The sequence below is a fragment of the Macrobrachium rosenbergii genome, chromosome 21, assembly GCF_040412425.1.
Source record: "Macrobrachium rosenbergii isolate ZJJX-2024 chromosome 21, ASM4041242v1, whole genome shotgun sequence".
NCBI classification, from domain to species: Eukaryota; Metazoa; Arthropoda; class Malacostraca; order Decapoda; family Palaemonidae; genus Macrobrachium; species Macrobrachium rosenbergii.
In genome coordinates, this window is record NC_089761.1 from 58699232 (window position 1) to 58715595 (window position 16364).

The following is a 16364-nucleotide window of genomic DNA, read 5'->3' on the forward strand; positions in this document are numbered from 1 at the left end:
TCCTGCCACAGCTCTAAGGGGTATAACTTAATTACAGGTCTCATGAGCTGGCTATGTGCTGTTCTTAGAGTAGCCACTCTTGGGACCTTGTCTCGCCCCAAGTGTAACGTGATCACTTGTTCCACTTGTTCCTTGGCCCCTCATCATGAATGAGGACTACTTCCCCTATCCTGGACCAAGAGCCATGCACCATTCCTACTCAATGGGTCTCTCTTAACATTGTTAAATATGCCCTTTCCCATCTTTTCCACAAGTCGTCGCACAACTTGGATACAAGCAGGGATCTTTTCTCAGTGAACTCTTTCCGTCCATAGGTAGGGTCACCAGAGATCTCTTCCCAATTTACTACTTTTCTTGAGAAGGAATTAGGCTTTCTTCCAAGGATCAAGTGGTTAGGGGTTAAAATTTCCATTGGTTCAAATCCCCGGGCGTGTAACTTTATGGTCTGTCATTGATAATTCCTTCCAGCTCCACCAGCACACAGGTCAGTTCCTCAAAACTGAGTAAGGCTTGGCCTACGATCTTTTTTAGACATGACTTACAAAGTCCTATCAGCCTTTCCCATATAGCACCAAACCACGGTGCTCTCGCTGGAATGAACTTCCAGTCACATTTTATATCTATCAGATGTTCCTTTACCGAGGGATTCTCCAACATGGTCTTAAGGTATTCTGATGCCATCAAATGTGGTGACGTTGTCACTCAACATGAGTGCTGGGAAACCTGTTCCGCTGCAGAATTTTCTAAAACTCATGAGGAACGAGTCACAGGTGGTGGTTATCAACTAGTTCCACATGTATGCCTCTGGTTATCGGGCACATAAATAGGATGATATAAGCCTTCTCAGGGCTCTGTCCTTTTCCCTTAACCCATAATACTCCGGTGTCTTCCACGACTGTGGTATTAAAAGGTTGCTTACATTGCACCCTGAACTCAGGTAATGGAGGAACTATATTGGGCCTATACGGCCTCCCCTGCGTTCTCCTACAAATAACACAATGGTGTAATGTGCTCTTAGTTAATTGCCTTATCTGTGGTATCCAGAACTCCTGCCTGACACTCACCACAGTTGCATTTACACCCATGTGAGCATTGGCATCATGATGTTCTTTAATAATTACCCGAGTAACATAGCAACTCTTCCTATACTATTGCTGAAGAGTTGCTATATGTAAATACTAAATACCTTGTTAATATAATTACCCCATCCATCTATCTTGTTTCATTTACAAACCACCAATTTCCCAAATACTAAAATAACATGTTATTGTAATTATACTTTCTATCCTTCTTATTTAATTTACTATCCACAGAGTCCTTTTTTTTTAAAGTTATTGAACTCTTAGTCAAGATGTTGAGGATTATTACATCCAGAAGAAAAAAGTTGGGGATGATTTGAATTATATATATGACCAACAAAAGCAAAATAGTGACCGAACAAAACAATATTGGATGTGTGAAAATCGGAGAGGTAAAGTAAGAGTGCACACAAACACAGATGAGGAAAATTACATGATCATAAAGGTAGTTGGTGAGCATAATCATGCCACCACAGCATCATCTGTCAGTGCAAAATGTGCCCAAAACCAAATAAAAGGTGAAGCACTTGGAACCCAGGACTCATCTCGTACTTTGTTTGCTACTAAATTGAAGAATTTGCATGAATGTGCTGTAGCTGAACTTCCTCTTGCATCAAATTTAAGCCGTAATATACGCCGTTGGAGGCAAAAAGAAAATAAATGTCCTCCAATCCCAAAAACATGGCATGGTTATCTGACTCCTAAAGAGTATGCCAAACTGAGTAATGGGTCATTATTTTTGCAATATGACAGTGGTGAAGATGATCTTGAAAGGATTTTAGTATTTGCATCTGAAGATCAGTTAAAGGATTTGAAAAACTTTAGAGTATGGGCAGGTGATGGAACATTCAATTGTTGTCCAATAATATACTACCAGTTATGTACCTTGCATATTCAAAATAATGTTCCCCGGCTCTTTGCACTACTACCTGACAAAACCAAGGCCAATTACAAATGCCCCTACTGATGAAATGACCTCTACTTTTGAAAAAAGTAGGATTAAGAGAAAAAGTTATTATTAAGACTTGGTGCGAAACAAATCTGAGGAATTATTCTTAATTAAAAAATATATGGGACCCAGAGTTAGCCAAATGAACAACTGACCGATGCTGACTAGGCATAACAATCAAACAAAATATCCAAAACGCATATATTACTCTTAAATGGAGAGAAACATAAGAATTTAACAAACCAACGGAAGGCAACAAAAGTTCTGCATGTGAAAAAATAAATACTACTGTATGTACCTACAAATAACTTGTCATTAACTGCAGTTGAATTAATTATTGCTTTTGGCAAAAGAAGAATATTGGATAACAGTATCATTAACATACTTAACATCTTTGCTGAGAAAAAATCAAGTATTTAAATCATAAATGAAAAAAATAATAGAGTGAATGTCACTTAAAAGTCAGTAGGGGATCGTGCAATGAAAATAGTACACTACTGGCAGTGAACCCTTTGTTCCAAGTAGTACATATGCAGGACTCTAGCATAAATTTTAATGGCTTAGGTAAAAGGGTGCATGGTCTTGGATGTGTGAAGATTATGAATGTGTTGTACATGAAAGTGATTGAGTTGGGTTTAAACAACTCAATCATGCAATAAGAAGAAACTTAAGTTTGAAGACTTGCATAAAGTAGTAGTAGTTATTTTTCTGTCTTTTAGAACATTTAAATGTTGACTTGAGTTTATTGGTTAGCAAAAATTTCAAATCTTAATTTTTTTCAATTAGAGAGGATTTAAAGAACATCATGACAGAAGAAACCAAGAAGCAGTCTAAAGAAAAAGAAAAGCAGTCTAAAAAGGGAAAGACTGCTATTGATGAGAATTGTAAAGAGCAGAAGAAAATCAAAGAAGAAAGGCCTGCAGAAGAAGATATGAGGAAACAGGTAAGTCTTGGTTTCAACTACCAAATAGTTCTGTTGATGGATTTTTAGTGCTTATAGATTATTATTGCTATCCTTGAAATTTTATTTTTAAAGAGTGCCTATGTTATATTGGTTTGAAAAGGATGATAGATTTTTTAGAGTTAAGAATTTCTTTAAGCATTTCTCTGTTTTGACTGATTATTAAAAGATTGAATTTAGAGTATCTGTCAACATTGTGTCCTTTGAATAAAAAGAATGGATGGCCGTTCAATGACTTCATGTTCCCCATTGCAGTAGACCACATTCTTTATGTATATTTTGTAGGGGAAGGGAATGCATCCCTTGGCACCTCTCAATCTGAGAAGGATCAGTCACCAACACACAAAACCATTTATTCATCACCAGATGATAAGGAAGCCAAAGATTTCAGGAGTAAGGGCCTATCTCAGAGTGACCAATCTCTGCCAAGCTCCCATGAGCTGTCATGGAGTCAGCCCAAGCAGCCTGCTTGCTCTCCTCACCATTCCTAGTCTTTGGACTGCCAGCCTCAGAGCAGTTGATGGAGTTCTCCATATCACCTGCCTTGAGGTGTGTGTAGGAGAGCCTTTTCACTATCTTCTTGCATGGTGCATTAACTGTCCCCTATCCCAGTTAAATGGGCCCATTCTCGCTTTTAAGAGATATCCCCCTTCCCCTCTACCTCTTTGGCGTTGTAGCCCATCTCGACCCCGGGAGGTGAGGGATCTTGTGGCTTTACCACATGCTTTTTGCCTTGTTCTCCATCCTCCTCCTGCTCCAGCCCTGCTTCTGAAATGTAACCCAATATATGTTCAGAGCACAACCCTGTTGATGCTCGTCAGTCTTTACTTGTGAAAAAGTTTTCTGCGGGATGAGACCGGGAGCAATTGAGAGCAAATATCCGCCTCTCCCGCCTCCCTGGAAGTAGCAGCTGCCCAAGCTGCTGGCAAAAGGTACTGAGGGCCCTTCCCCCTCTGGCACCCCTTCAAGGTGAGCAATCTTGGGGTGGTGACCTAGTCATCAGATACCACCAATCTCACCTTTAGAGAGAGGTGGTAGGTTCCATTCCGTAGGTAAGTCTCCTGTAAGGTTACCATAGTCAGAGTTACCTGTGGCATTTTGGCTGAGGTTAACTCCTTAAACTGTGGATTAGGGAGTTTCCTTGCAGTCAACAGATCGAGCAAACACAGAGAAAGTTCTACACCTTGAAGGGTGCTGTAGATCCCCCCTCCAGATCGATGCTTTGCTGTTCTGTCTAATATACAAGCTCCTTGAGGGGATCTGTGAGAATTGGTTGTCATGGCCGTGGTCCATGTTGTCTCATGGCTGAACCCCTGACAGTGTGCCATGACCACCATTCTCATGAGAAACTCCCTGTGGATGTTTGGCCTTCAGCAGGGTTAATTGTGTAGAGTGGCAAGGCTCTTAATTATCTAGCTCATCAAGTCACTAATGTGTGGGCAAACATAGTTCTGCTCTGGAGAGACTGCATTCATTCTTTGCTTTCACACCTTGTTTCTTATGAAAGCTGCCTCTTGCTGTGCAACAGCTCAATCTTTGGTTTGCAGTTCTACTTCCTTCTGAGTAAAATTGACACAGCTGTAGAGCTGTGGTAGGGGAGATTACTGAGATTCTCAGTTTGCTGTGCAACTATGAGGCAAAGCACTACTTGCAAGTCCTGTGGTTACAGCTAACTCTCCACTTCAGCTGCCCAAAGAAAACTTCAGCTCCAGAAGGCTAAGCATCTTGCATCGCATGGAACCCCCCTTTTCATATTAGTCCAAGAGAGGGGGTAGGGGAAAGAAGAAAGGAGTGTGTAAGGGACTGAAGGCGTTTGGGACTTGAGTCCATCCTCATGCCCCTCAGAAAAATGTAGCAAGTGACATGTTACTTTAAAAATAGAACTATAATTTAATAGTAAGACAAAGGGAAGAACTGTGCAAAACAAAGATTATTGCGGTATTGCATCTTTCATAAATCATAACTCATCCAGCAAACTGATGACCTGAATGAATATTTAAATAAAAATTTAACAGTGAAGAAGAAAAATTACATTATTTCCATAAAACATCAAAAAGAGAGAGCTAGGAAAATCTGTTCAGAGAATGAAATAAGTAATGAAAATGATGGCTCAGTGGTATTGAAATGGCAAACATCATTCCTGGAAGAATGGCACTGTCATTGATATTAACTCTGTAAGTCATATTGAAGAGTAAGGAATAAAGCACAGCATCATTGCAGGTCTGTGCATGCACATTAGGTTCCTCTTAATTTTGAATGGTTCAAGTTTTTGTATCTGGAATTTTGTTGCATGGAAGTACAGCAACATATAGTTAATGCGGGTTGTCATGAACAAATGTAAACCTGGAAAATTCTGATGTGTTCTCTTGAATAATTAATAATTATATAGCCCTAATATGGAACTACTTGTTTTATTTTTTAGGAAGCGACAATTGAGATAAGCTCAAGGTCAAGAAATTTGTATCATGAAACACTGAAAGATGCCAGAAGGTTTGTACATAGATATTCCTTTTGAAATTAATCTACTATGTTTTGTTCAAGTTTGAAAATACTGTTTTATAGTATGAAAACTCATAAAAGCTTTTTGGTAGAAAATTAGATATTAGATAATTGGATACATAATTTATATTATATCAAGAGTGTAAAGATAAAGATATTTCTCTGAATTGTTTATATACAGTACTAAATTTGAGTATAAACACTGCCTTCTCTGTTATTTTTTCCTTATTTTCAGATATTATGAAACCAACCAGTTCCGTTATGCTTTAGAGGTGTTTGGTAAGGCTTTAGCCTATGCTACTCCTAGTGGTGACAGCACAGCGGTAAGTAATTCATGGTAACTGGAGAATAAATGAGAAGTTTGTTTTTAGTTACATTAATTTTTTTAATTTTTTGATATTTGCAATAGGTTCTCTAAGTGTTTTAGTATTCAGGTAATATATATATATATTGTTATGGGCCCACGCCCATCAACATACACAAGTCTCTTAAAATACAAATAAAGTCACAAATGACCAAGTCCACAATAGGTGGAATGGCCGCAACAGAGTGTACAGAGATGGAGTTAAGGAGGATAAAGAAAAACTGAGAATAAAACCTTAATATTTAATACAAAATTTTAGAAAGAAATGACCACTGAGCCTCTTACAAAATACATTAAATAAACACAAAAATCAACCACACTGAAAACATCGAATAACAAACACACTTACACCAAATTAAGATAGACTATGCAATTACACTTTAAAGAGAGGGCCCTGAAAGTAATAGAATGTCGAAAAGACAGAATAACCTAACTTATTACACACTAAACCAAAAAAATAAACTGCTTCCCTTAAGTGAGCTCTAAACGGTGGAAGTGGCCACCACAGCCTTCAAATCACGGGTCGAGGAGAATAATCTATAATTTCCTAGGACCTTACCAAACGTAAGAGAGGTCCCCTTGGCAAAAACACTGGGCCAAGGGCGCAGACAGAAGAAAGAATCACTTTAACGTCGCAAGACGATCAATGGACACGGCCGTCCGACAGGTAATCACACCTTACCAGTTGGCAGAGAGGTCCCCTTGGCTGAATCACTGAACCAAGGGCGCAGACTGAAGAATGAATCAATCTCCCAAAGGAGGACAGCAGCAGCAACTGAAGAAAGGCAGGTATCGTAATCCAGAGTTAATCCAAAATAAGGCAAGCCCTCACAGTGTTAATGGTCCAGAAAACTACTGAACCAGACCTGGCGAGACAGCGCCGAATACAGCTCCAGCCAACACCACACGTGAAAATAAAACAAGCTCGTAATTAAAACTATACAACAAGTCAGAAAAGGGATTTTGACAAAGGAAAAATCTATTTCTGAGTCCAGCCCCGTGTCAGCCGGTGAAATTCCATACTAACACGAATTTCTAGGTATAAAATGCTAGATATACCAGAGAAAAAGAGCTTTCAGGAATGCTGGGGTTACTACCCCAGATCGGCGTCTTTCCCTAAGGAAGACGTCGGTATAACCAAGGGTGAGTGAAAGGATCACAACCACAGAGCTACACTCGATAGATATCCCCATGTCAAAACTCCTCAAAGAGAGCGGTGAGCCGTTACAGCCCCCACGCACAGGCGTCCGCCAGGCCGGCGACACCAGCGCCACCTACATCATTCCAGACTAGCACCACCCCCAGGCTTGGCATGTGCAAGTAGGGGGGGAGCGGAAGCCACTTCTGGGAGGGTCACCGGGTGACACAGGGCCTTCCTCAGAAATAGATTTTTCCTTTGTCAAAATCCCTTTTCTGAGTCCAGCCCCGTGTCAGCCGGTGAAATAGTGATAGAGAATCATGCCAAGACTGCAAACTACAAGGAAACAAAAGGTGATCTGAAGAAAAACACAAGCTATGGAAACGGATTTAATGAGGATATCTCTCACATGAAAAAATGAATATTAACATGAAAATACAGTAATACGATCTTAAAAGTAGAATACAAAGTCAATACACCAAACAATATGGCAGGCAAAATACATCCAAAAATACTTAAGATTGGAGCAAAATAAAAACAGCCCAGTACCCCTAAGACAATCCAAAATTACAGCATGTCAAAATACAGTCCCCAAAAGATAATAAAAAGACAATAATAATATCAATATGAGGAGCAAGGCAGTGAGGCATGATCATCCAGAAGGGCAGGCAGAGAAGTAAATGAGGAAGGCGGGGGGGGGGGGAAGGATAAAGGATAATGGATAATTAAGGTGGGGAATGACACTCCCCACAGCCACTGTAGAAAATTTCAGGGCTTTGAGTGATTTTTAAATAATGGCGTTTAAACACTGGAGGTGATTTCCATCCCGTATATTTGGTAAGTTCTGAAAATCCATATTATGAAAATAATTAGTGGAAGTAGCTACTGCACGAATATCATGAACCTTAGGGACTGAATCTGGGTTAGCTTGTTTAATGAAATACAGAATTTGTTGCCTTATTGCATTTAATGAAAGAGTTCCACCTTTCTCTCTGATAAAAGAGGACCCGACTTACACTGTGGAGTTCTTAAAGGTAAGACTTTAAGGTATAGACTGGGCATAAGGACTGGTCCTGTGGAAGGGCACCACCTTCCAAGGAGAGCACCTGTCTTGAGGGTCCTCATTTTTAGCTAAAAATCTATGGTCAGGAGAAAGGAGGGCTTCTCCGGACGGGAGGAAACTAACAAAATCATCACCTCTAGAGAGAGCCGACAGCTCTGAAATTCTGGCACCTGAAGCCAAGCTAATCAGAAATAAAGTTTTCCTTAACAGATCCAAATAAGTGCATTGAGAGTTGTCAATCTCAGATGCTAACTTACACATCATTGAGGAACCACGTAACAGAATGTGGGCGTGATATGGGTCTCAGACGAGCGCATGCTCTAGGAATAGATGAAAAGTAAGAATCTGTAAGGTCAATTTAAAACCATATAAGAATACCTTCTTCAGGGCTGACTTAGCTGTGGTAATAGTGGCCGGAGCAAGGCCTTTTCAAACAGTGATCTAAAGAAGGTAACTGCTAGGTTAGTAGTCATGGTTTGGACTTCAGATGTCTTCAAAAAGAGGCCAATTTCTTGACTTCTGAGTCATATTGTCTGAGAGTAGAATCTCTCTTGTCTGATTCTAAGAACAGAGTGTTAACGGGGTCAATGTTTGCTCCCCTTTGAGCTGCGAACTTTATAAAGTCCATAAAACTAGGGCATTCTGAATTCTTGAGGAAGCTGACACAGTCTTGGTTTGTATTGTTTGGGTCAGTTTGGGATTGGGAATCCGAAGACTCTGCAACCCGAGTTCCTGAAGAAGAGGGAACCAATTGCTCTGCAGCCAATAATGGACTACCAGGGCTAGTTGGCCCTTGAATGACCTGAGTTTGTGTAGTACTTTCAACAGCAAATTTATTGGGGGAAACAGGTAAATCTTCTCCCAATTGTTCCAGTCTATGGTCATTGCGTCCGTGGCATACGCCTGAGGATCCAGGTTGGGGCCACATAACAGGGAAGCTTGAAGTTGCTCTCTGTCGCGAACAGATCCACTTGGAGACCGGAACCCGGCGGCAAATCCAATTGAAAGACTCTCCGTCCAGAGACCACTCCGTCTCCAACGGAGTGGTCCTGGACAGGGAATCCGCCACCACGTTCGCACCCCGCTAGGTGGGTGGCTGACAGATGCCAGCTGTGCTTGTTTGCCAGGGAGAAAATAGCTACCATAACCTGGTTTACGCGACCTGATTTGGAGCCGCCCCTGTTGATGCAATGAACTACCACGGCGCTGTCCAACACCAGTCTGATATGAATCCGGCTGGGGCGGATTTTCTTTAAGGTTAGAAATACCGCCATAGCTTCCAAGGTGTTTATATGGAACCGTTGAAACATTGTAGACCACGTTCCTTGTACTTTTTGGCGAATACCCTCCCCAGCCGCTAATGAGGCGTCCGTGTGAACTACCAGCGCCGGAGGAGGGAACTGAAGCGGGACTGTCTTGGACAAGCCGCTGACTGTGGACCAAGGCCGCAGTCTCGCTTTTAAAATCCGGGGGATGGAGGAGACCTTGTCTCTGAGCCTGACATTGGCTCGACTCCGCCACACTCTGTTTATGTCTTTTAATTTTGCTTTTAAGAGCAGGTCCGTCACTGAGGCAAATTGAAGGGAACCGAGGATTCTTTCTTGGGCCCGGCAGGATGCTGCTTTGTCTCTCAGGAATTTCCTGGTAAGGGAGGCTATCTCCTTCCGCTTGGGAGGCGGGAGGGATAACGTGTACGAAGACAGATCCCACTGGAGACCCAGCCACTGAAACCGGGACTCCGGAGTCAGGCGGGACTTCTCTCTGTTCAGTTGAAAACCTAACGACTCCAGGAAGTTGATGACCGTGGCCTTCCGGCATTCTAGAACTGTTGGTGCCCAAATTATCCAATCGTCTAGGTACGCTGCTAGGGATATCCTTCGGGACCGGAGTTGCTGAACTACCGTGTCCGCCAGCTTTGTAAATATCCTGGGTGCAATAATTAGACCGAAAGGCATAACCCTGAAGGAGTAGGCTTGATTCCCGAGTCTGAAACCCAGGAACGGAGAGAAGCTCCGCGCAACCGGGATGTGATAGTAAGCGTCTGAAAGATCGATAGAGGTGGTGACGGCTCCACGCGGAAGTTGAGTCCATACCTGCGCTACCGTAAGCATGCGAAATTTGTCGCATTTTATGTAATGATTTAGACGCGACAGATCCAGAATCACTCTTTGCTGATCGGAGTCTTTCTTCGGAACAGTGAACAACCTGCCTTGAAATTTGAGGTGCCTTACTTTCTTTATTGCTCGCTTGTTGAGCAGTTCCGCCACATAGTCCTGTAGGATTGATGAGGGTGGCTGGTAAAACCTGATCAGAGGAGGGGGGTCCTTGGTCCAGCTCCAACCTAGACCTTTGGACACAATGCTGTGTGCCCAAGGGCTGAAGGACCACTGGTCTCTGAACCAGTAAAGGCGACCACCTACCTGACTGTTCTCAGTGGGAGGAAGCGGGTTTGTTTCCTCTACCACGTCCAGGTTTACCTCTTGGGGTGGTGTTGGACTTACCTCTGTAAGGGGTCGACCTCTTCCCCCCCTTGCACTCCTATTAAGGCCGTGAAAGAACCCACGGCCTTCATAGGTAGGATTGTACGCCGGTGAGGCAACGTCACGAGGGTGCAGCAGGAATGAGCTGGTTGGACCAGCACGTATTGTTGGGGATGAACTTTAGAGGTGGAGGGCTGCGCGACTGCGAGACCGGGACAGCTTGAACAACCGTCTGATGATGAGGCCTCTTGTGTCTCCTGAACCGCTTACCAGACTTAGTCTGGGGGCCGCCAGATTCTGGGGTCTTACGCTTGTAAGCTGAGATACCCCAGCGAGAGCGAAGACTCTGGTTGGCTCTAGTAGCCTCACTGAGCACACTGGCTACCTCTTCCTCTGGGAAGAAGTTAGGGCCCCAGATAGAGCTCTTCATGAGCTTGTTAGGCTCATGACGTATGGTGGCTTCAGCAAAGATGAATCTTCTGCATTCTAGCTTAGCCATCATGAAGTCAAAAAGGTCTGTCTGAAACCCTGCTAACAGGGATTTAGCCAGAACCTGAAAGAAGGGGCTCATCTGCACAGGAGACGGCAGTCGCTTCTGTGAGGCAGACGGAGTTCAAGGACCGGGCTAGCCTAGTCCGGGCCTCAAATTCTGTCTTCAGCAAGGCTTCCGGGAGCTTAGGAAGCTGTTCGCTGAACTGGGACAGGCACAGTAAGCGCCCAGCTTTCCCACAGTAAAGGTGGACGGGCGTCTCTCCAGAACTCCTCACCCCCTGGGAATACCAGGGATGTGGAGTCTGTCTCCCTTAATTGAGGCAAGGGGTTGCCGTCAAAGCATGCTCGAGCCGTAGCCAGAGCCACTTTGTTTACGCATGGAGTCGGCAACTTATCACCCAGGGCAAACATGGTGTAGTTGCCCTTGAAAGGTGTAAGCTTTGTGTTCTCAGCCTGCCACTCCGTGAGAGTGCGCAGGAGAGCCGACTGAGCTTGGTCCCTAGGGAAGATCACTGTCTCCCTAGGGACCTTGTCTGAGCGTACCCAGGCTTCCTCCATCAGCCTAACGAAGCCTGGGTAAGGGGCCAGGAGATCGGGAAGAAAAAACTCGAGTTCCTCTAACCGTCTCGTGCCAAGACCTTCAACAGTCAATGTACCTTTGTGCTGAATGGCACGAAGGGCAAAACGCCAAGGGTTCCCGACATCGAAAGGAGGGAGATCAGCCGTGTCAGGGATAGCATACTGCGGTTCGACTCCGCCGGGGCAAGCCATTCCCACCAGTATATTATCATGGCTGTGAAGCTTCTCAGAAATTTGGGAAAGCTTCGACTCGACCTCCGCCGAGAACCTCTCGAACAGTGAATTTGCAAACGCCTCAGGGTCAAAGGCAGGCTGGCGACGAGGGCTTGGTCTTGATGCCCTCTTACTCAGCGCCTTTGCCCGAGGTTCCAGGTTTGCTCCCGGAGGCTACAGGCACGGGACCTTAGCCTTCGACAGGGGAAAGGAGATGCTTTCCTGGAAGACGAGGACTTAAAGCCCTTCGCCTTCCATGAAGTCTTCAGCTTCAACTTAGGGACAGCTGATGGAGCCCTGTCACCTAAGGTGGAAGACTTAACAAAACCTGAAAGTGAAGATACAGAGGAAGATGGGAAATCAAAAAGGGCGCCCGCCCCCGCAACCTCACTTACCTCGCTACCTACCACTCGGTCCGGCTCTGTGTTCATCGGTTCCAGGTCCAAGTCTAACGCGGCGACATCCTCCGACACCTCCGCATAAAGGATGTCCTCTTGGGGTGGCTGGGTCGCATCCTGGATCTGCTGAATGATGGGGTTGGCCAACTCTTCGGGAACCGCAGCAGCCACCCGGGCGCCGGGGTAAAGCAGGTCCCGCAACTAGTGTCGAGGACATAAGGCTTCCCCAACGGAACATTTCTTCCGAACCCAGCCACCCAGGCGCGGAGAGACTCAAGGGAAGTCTTCTTGGAGGACTCGTCCGCCTGTAAGAGAACGGACAATTAGGGTTGAACGGAAATATAAGCCCGAAAACCATATAAGCACTACACAGATATGAGGAACGTAAGAAATGAGAAGCTATATCTTACCGACTCGTCCTGGATGCCAGCGCATAGAGCGAAGCAAACCTCACAGCCGTCGGGGTGCCAAACAATGAGGTCGTCCAACCGGACCGCACAGCCAGCGTGGGTCCGGCACACCACATGCCCATACGGTTGCTGCAGAGAAGCGGTGCACCCCGGCTCCTCACAACGAACAGTCTGTAAGTGTAAAAAGTACATGAACCTACCACTCTAAGCAACTTAAAGCTGGAGGGCCAGGGTATTTCCACTTACCACCGGAATGCTCGGTGGAGAAAAACCCTCGTCAGAGACGAGACCACCAAGCCATAACTTAAACAGAGTGGAAGGCAAGATACTCCCGGTCACCGGAATACTCGTGAACGGAAGGTTTGAGACAACAGGGACCCACCACAAGGGCTGCCAGCAAAAAAGACGGCGGAACCCCAGGGCGGAGCACCGGACTCAATAAAACATAAAATAAGTGTAGTGGCGGAGTGAGAAGCTCACTCCGCCAGATAATATAAATATATATATAAGATACAAGTGATGGTAATAATGAGAAAATCACCTCCGGAGACCGGAGGTATCCCTCTCTCTCTCTCTCTCTCTCTCAATCTCGAATCTCCCCGCCAGAGACACAAAGGTGGGTGAGGCGACCGTCATTGAAAGGCCAAGTATAATATAAGCCGGAGCAGGCGTCAACGACCCAACCAAAGCAACTCAACGGAGAGTGGACAAAACCAATCATCAAAACAAACACAGCGCTGCCGGGGACTAGTTCTGGGAGGAGCGAATCTCTCCACCAGAGGAAGTCCCCAACTCGGGAGAAAACGCCATCTGGCGTCACCCGCTGAGAAAAGGCAAGAGCTGGCGTGAGATGAGGGGGGGAGGGTGGTGGTGGGGAAGAAGAGGTAGGCTAAGAAGGGTGAAAACAGGAGACAAGGGAAAGTAATTCACCCGCCGACTGCAATCACACGCCACGCCAAGAACATATACTGAGCTTGGCGGGACACGCCTACTCCTGAGGGAAGGGATGCGACCAAGAACTCAACGCCCGACTCTGCCTAGACAAAGTCTAGGTAAACGCCCGATGCTTAGGCATGGCCTAGGCTAACGGAAAGGAGTAAGGGAGGGTGTGGGGAGGGAATAACAGGAGAGAAATTCTGTGCCGAGAACCAACCAGGACCGAAAAGGAGGAGGTAAAAAAGGCAAATAGCCTAGAGGAGGCACACCCAATGAACTCTACCCCTTCGAAAAGAAGGGGGAGGACAAAGGGGCTCACTCTGCCACCCCAAAACGGCCACTGGAGGAAACAGCCACAAAACTCCCTCAACCCGATGATCCGCCCCACACCTAACCTACCCTCAACCCGATGGAGGAGGGCGAGAGGACAAGGAAGCAATACTGAGCCTAACAATATGAAAGGCAAGGAGAAAACCCACACACAAAATAAAATAAAACCATCACAATAAACACAATACACATAAAATATTATATTCCAAGAATAATGTGCTCATGCGAGGTGCGTAGCCTAACTCCGAGGAGCGGCCAGACATTGAGCTGACGCTACCCCGAAGAGGCAACAATATATATAATTAGCACCAACGCAAAAATATAATAATAATAATAGTAAATAAGTAAGAACAACCTGGGAACTCATCCTGGAGGGGAGACCTAAGCGGGAAATGACAGGAACCCTATAGGGGGGACTCGCTATGGGGGTCAGTAAATTAAACAAAACTCCAATAAAACCCCCGCCCAGGAAACACCGCCAGGAAGAGATCCGGGGGGAAAAGATAAGTAATATAACGACAAGGAGACAACCCCGACAGAAAAGACTGAAGGGGCAACCTCACGGTCGGCATGGCTGGCTAGGGGACGCCGTGGCGTCATAACAACAATCTCATAATTGTGAAATATGGACAGATGCAGCCAAACTTATCGAAAAAACCCACAATAAGATGGTACTTAACTTAGAGATGGTGAAACTGCTAGAAGACATGGCGAAAAGCAGGAAAACACCCAAAATGACACAAGCACAAAAATCTTGGTGATGATAATCACGTGCTAGAAAATGGAATGATGTAGGTGGCGCTGGTGTCGCCAGCCTGGCGGACGCATGTGCGTGGGGGCTGTAACGGCTCACCGCTCTCTTCGAGGAGTTTTGACATGGGGATATCTATGAAAGTGTAGCTCTGTGGTTGTGATCCTTTCACTCACCCTTGGTTATACCGACGTCTTCCTTAGGAAGACGCTCGATCTGGGGTAGTAACCCCAGCATTCCTGAAAGCTCTTTTTCTCTGGTATATCTAGCATTTTATACCTAGAAATTCGTGTTAGTATGGAATTTCACCGGCTGACATGGGGCTGGACTCAGAAATGTCAGGGAGGAGGAAACAGGGTCATTACGTTCCAAAAAAAAATAATAACTGCCAAAGTGACTTATTCAAAACAAATTAATTTACGTTAAACATACTGACAATATATATATATATATATATATATATATATATATATATATATATATATATATATATATATATATATATATATATATATATATATATATATATATATATATATATATATATATATATATATATATAGTTACATGGGTCCTTTTGGCAGAGAGTTTAATTATGAATTACTGTGATTTATATAGCCTTGCTTTACCTACGATCCAAATAATCCAATCAATTAAGGCTAAAAGTCTCCCAAAAAGACAGATAATTAACGCAATTAGATTCGGTCGCCAGTTGAAACTAGGTTACTGAATATTTTTATTTATTCTGAACAATGAATTAAATAAACAACCTTAATCAACCATCTAGTTCAACAAAAAACAGTGATTGAAAATAAGAAAATCTAGAGGAGCCAGTAACAGGGTAACTTCATCCCTTCTTAGGCAATAATTCCCCCTCTGCTCTGTTAGGGTATGACGCAACAGCTGAGAAGCTCTCGTGACTCTCTTATAAGTAGTTCTCGTGTATATTATGGCTATTCCTTCTCCAAACACAGGTATGACCAGGCTCCAAGGCATGCCTGATTCTTACAGAGACGTATCCAGATAACACTTGGATTCCAGACCCTCTCACTTATCCTTAATTATTGCAAGGGGTGTATCTTAAATTGAGAATATTATGTTAATACCATGGAAGATACTTTATGCAATATCACTAGGCAACACTAATTTTACTTTATATAATCGACTTGATAAATGGGATATGGTTTCACTAGGATTTCCTTAGTCAGTGAATGATAAAAGAGAAACTTGAAAGGGAAGTAAGGTGGAGATCTAAAGGGTGGAACTGTGAGTAATTGTCATATTCAGACTTATCTTAGTCATTTAATGCTATGTTCACTTACATCCTGTTAAAGCACTTTCCCAGTTGTTCCATAAAGATTACAGGACAAAGGAGGGGAAGCTGAGAGAGAGAGAGATGCTTGTGCTCTCACTGCTGGTAACCGCTGGACTGCTGACCTGGGTCTAGTGCGTGGGCGGTTGCTTGTAAACAACTCCCCCTTTGTAGCCTGCGGGTAGCCTGAAAAATAACAAGAACTCGCCAGTATGAAATTCATGGCAAAGTGAGCTTAAGGGATACCGTAACTAAAGGTGGCCCTAGTAAAACGTACCCTGTTGGATAGGTCCCTAAACTAAACTTATAATCCTCTTAAGGTGGTTGGTGTGTTTTGAAACACAACACCAACTCTCGGCTTCCCTCCCACACGATTGTACACAGGAAGCTTTTTAGTGCTTCCCTTTCTT

The 16364-nt window shown here is 44.2% G+C and overlaps 1 protein-coding gene across 6 annotated transcripts in view; it reads left to right on the forward strand.

Moving 5' to 3' along the window:
• Window positions 1–16364, forward strand: part of LOC136850230 (E3 ubiquitin-protein ligase TTC3-like) — a 477716-nt gene that overhangs the window by 175385 nt on the left and 285967 nt on the right. For all 6 annotated transcript variants that reach the window (XM_067123873.1, XM_067123870.1, XM_067123869.1 and 3 more), the window contains 3 exons: window positions 2815–2971; window positions 5412–5479; window positions 5724–5811. In XM_067123873.1, coding sequence (XP_066979974.1) covers window positions 2834–2971; window positions 5412–5479; window positions 5724–5811 — 294 coding nt within the window. In that variant the 5' untranslated portion in view covers window positions 2815–2833. The remainder of the gene's footprint in view (window positions 1–2814; window positions 2972–5411; window positions 5480–5723; window positions 5812–16364) is intronic.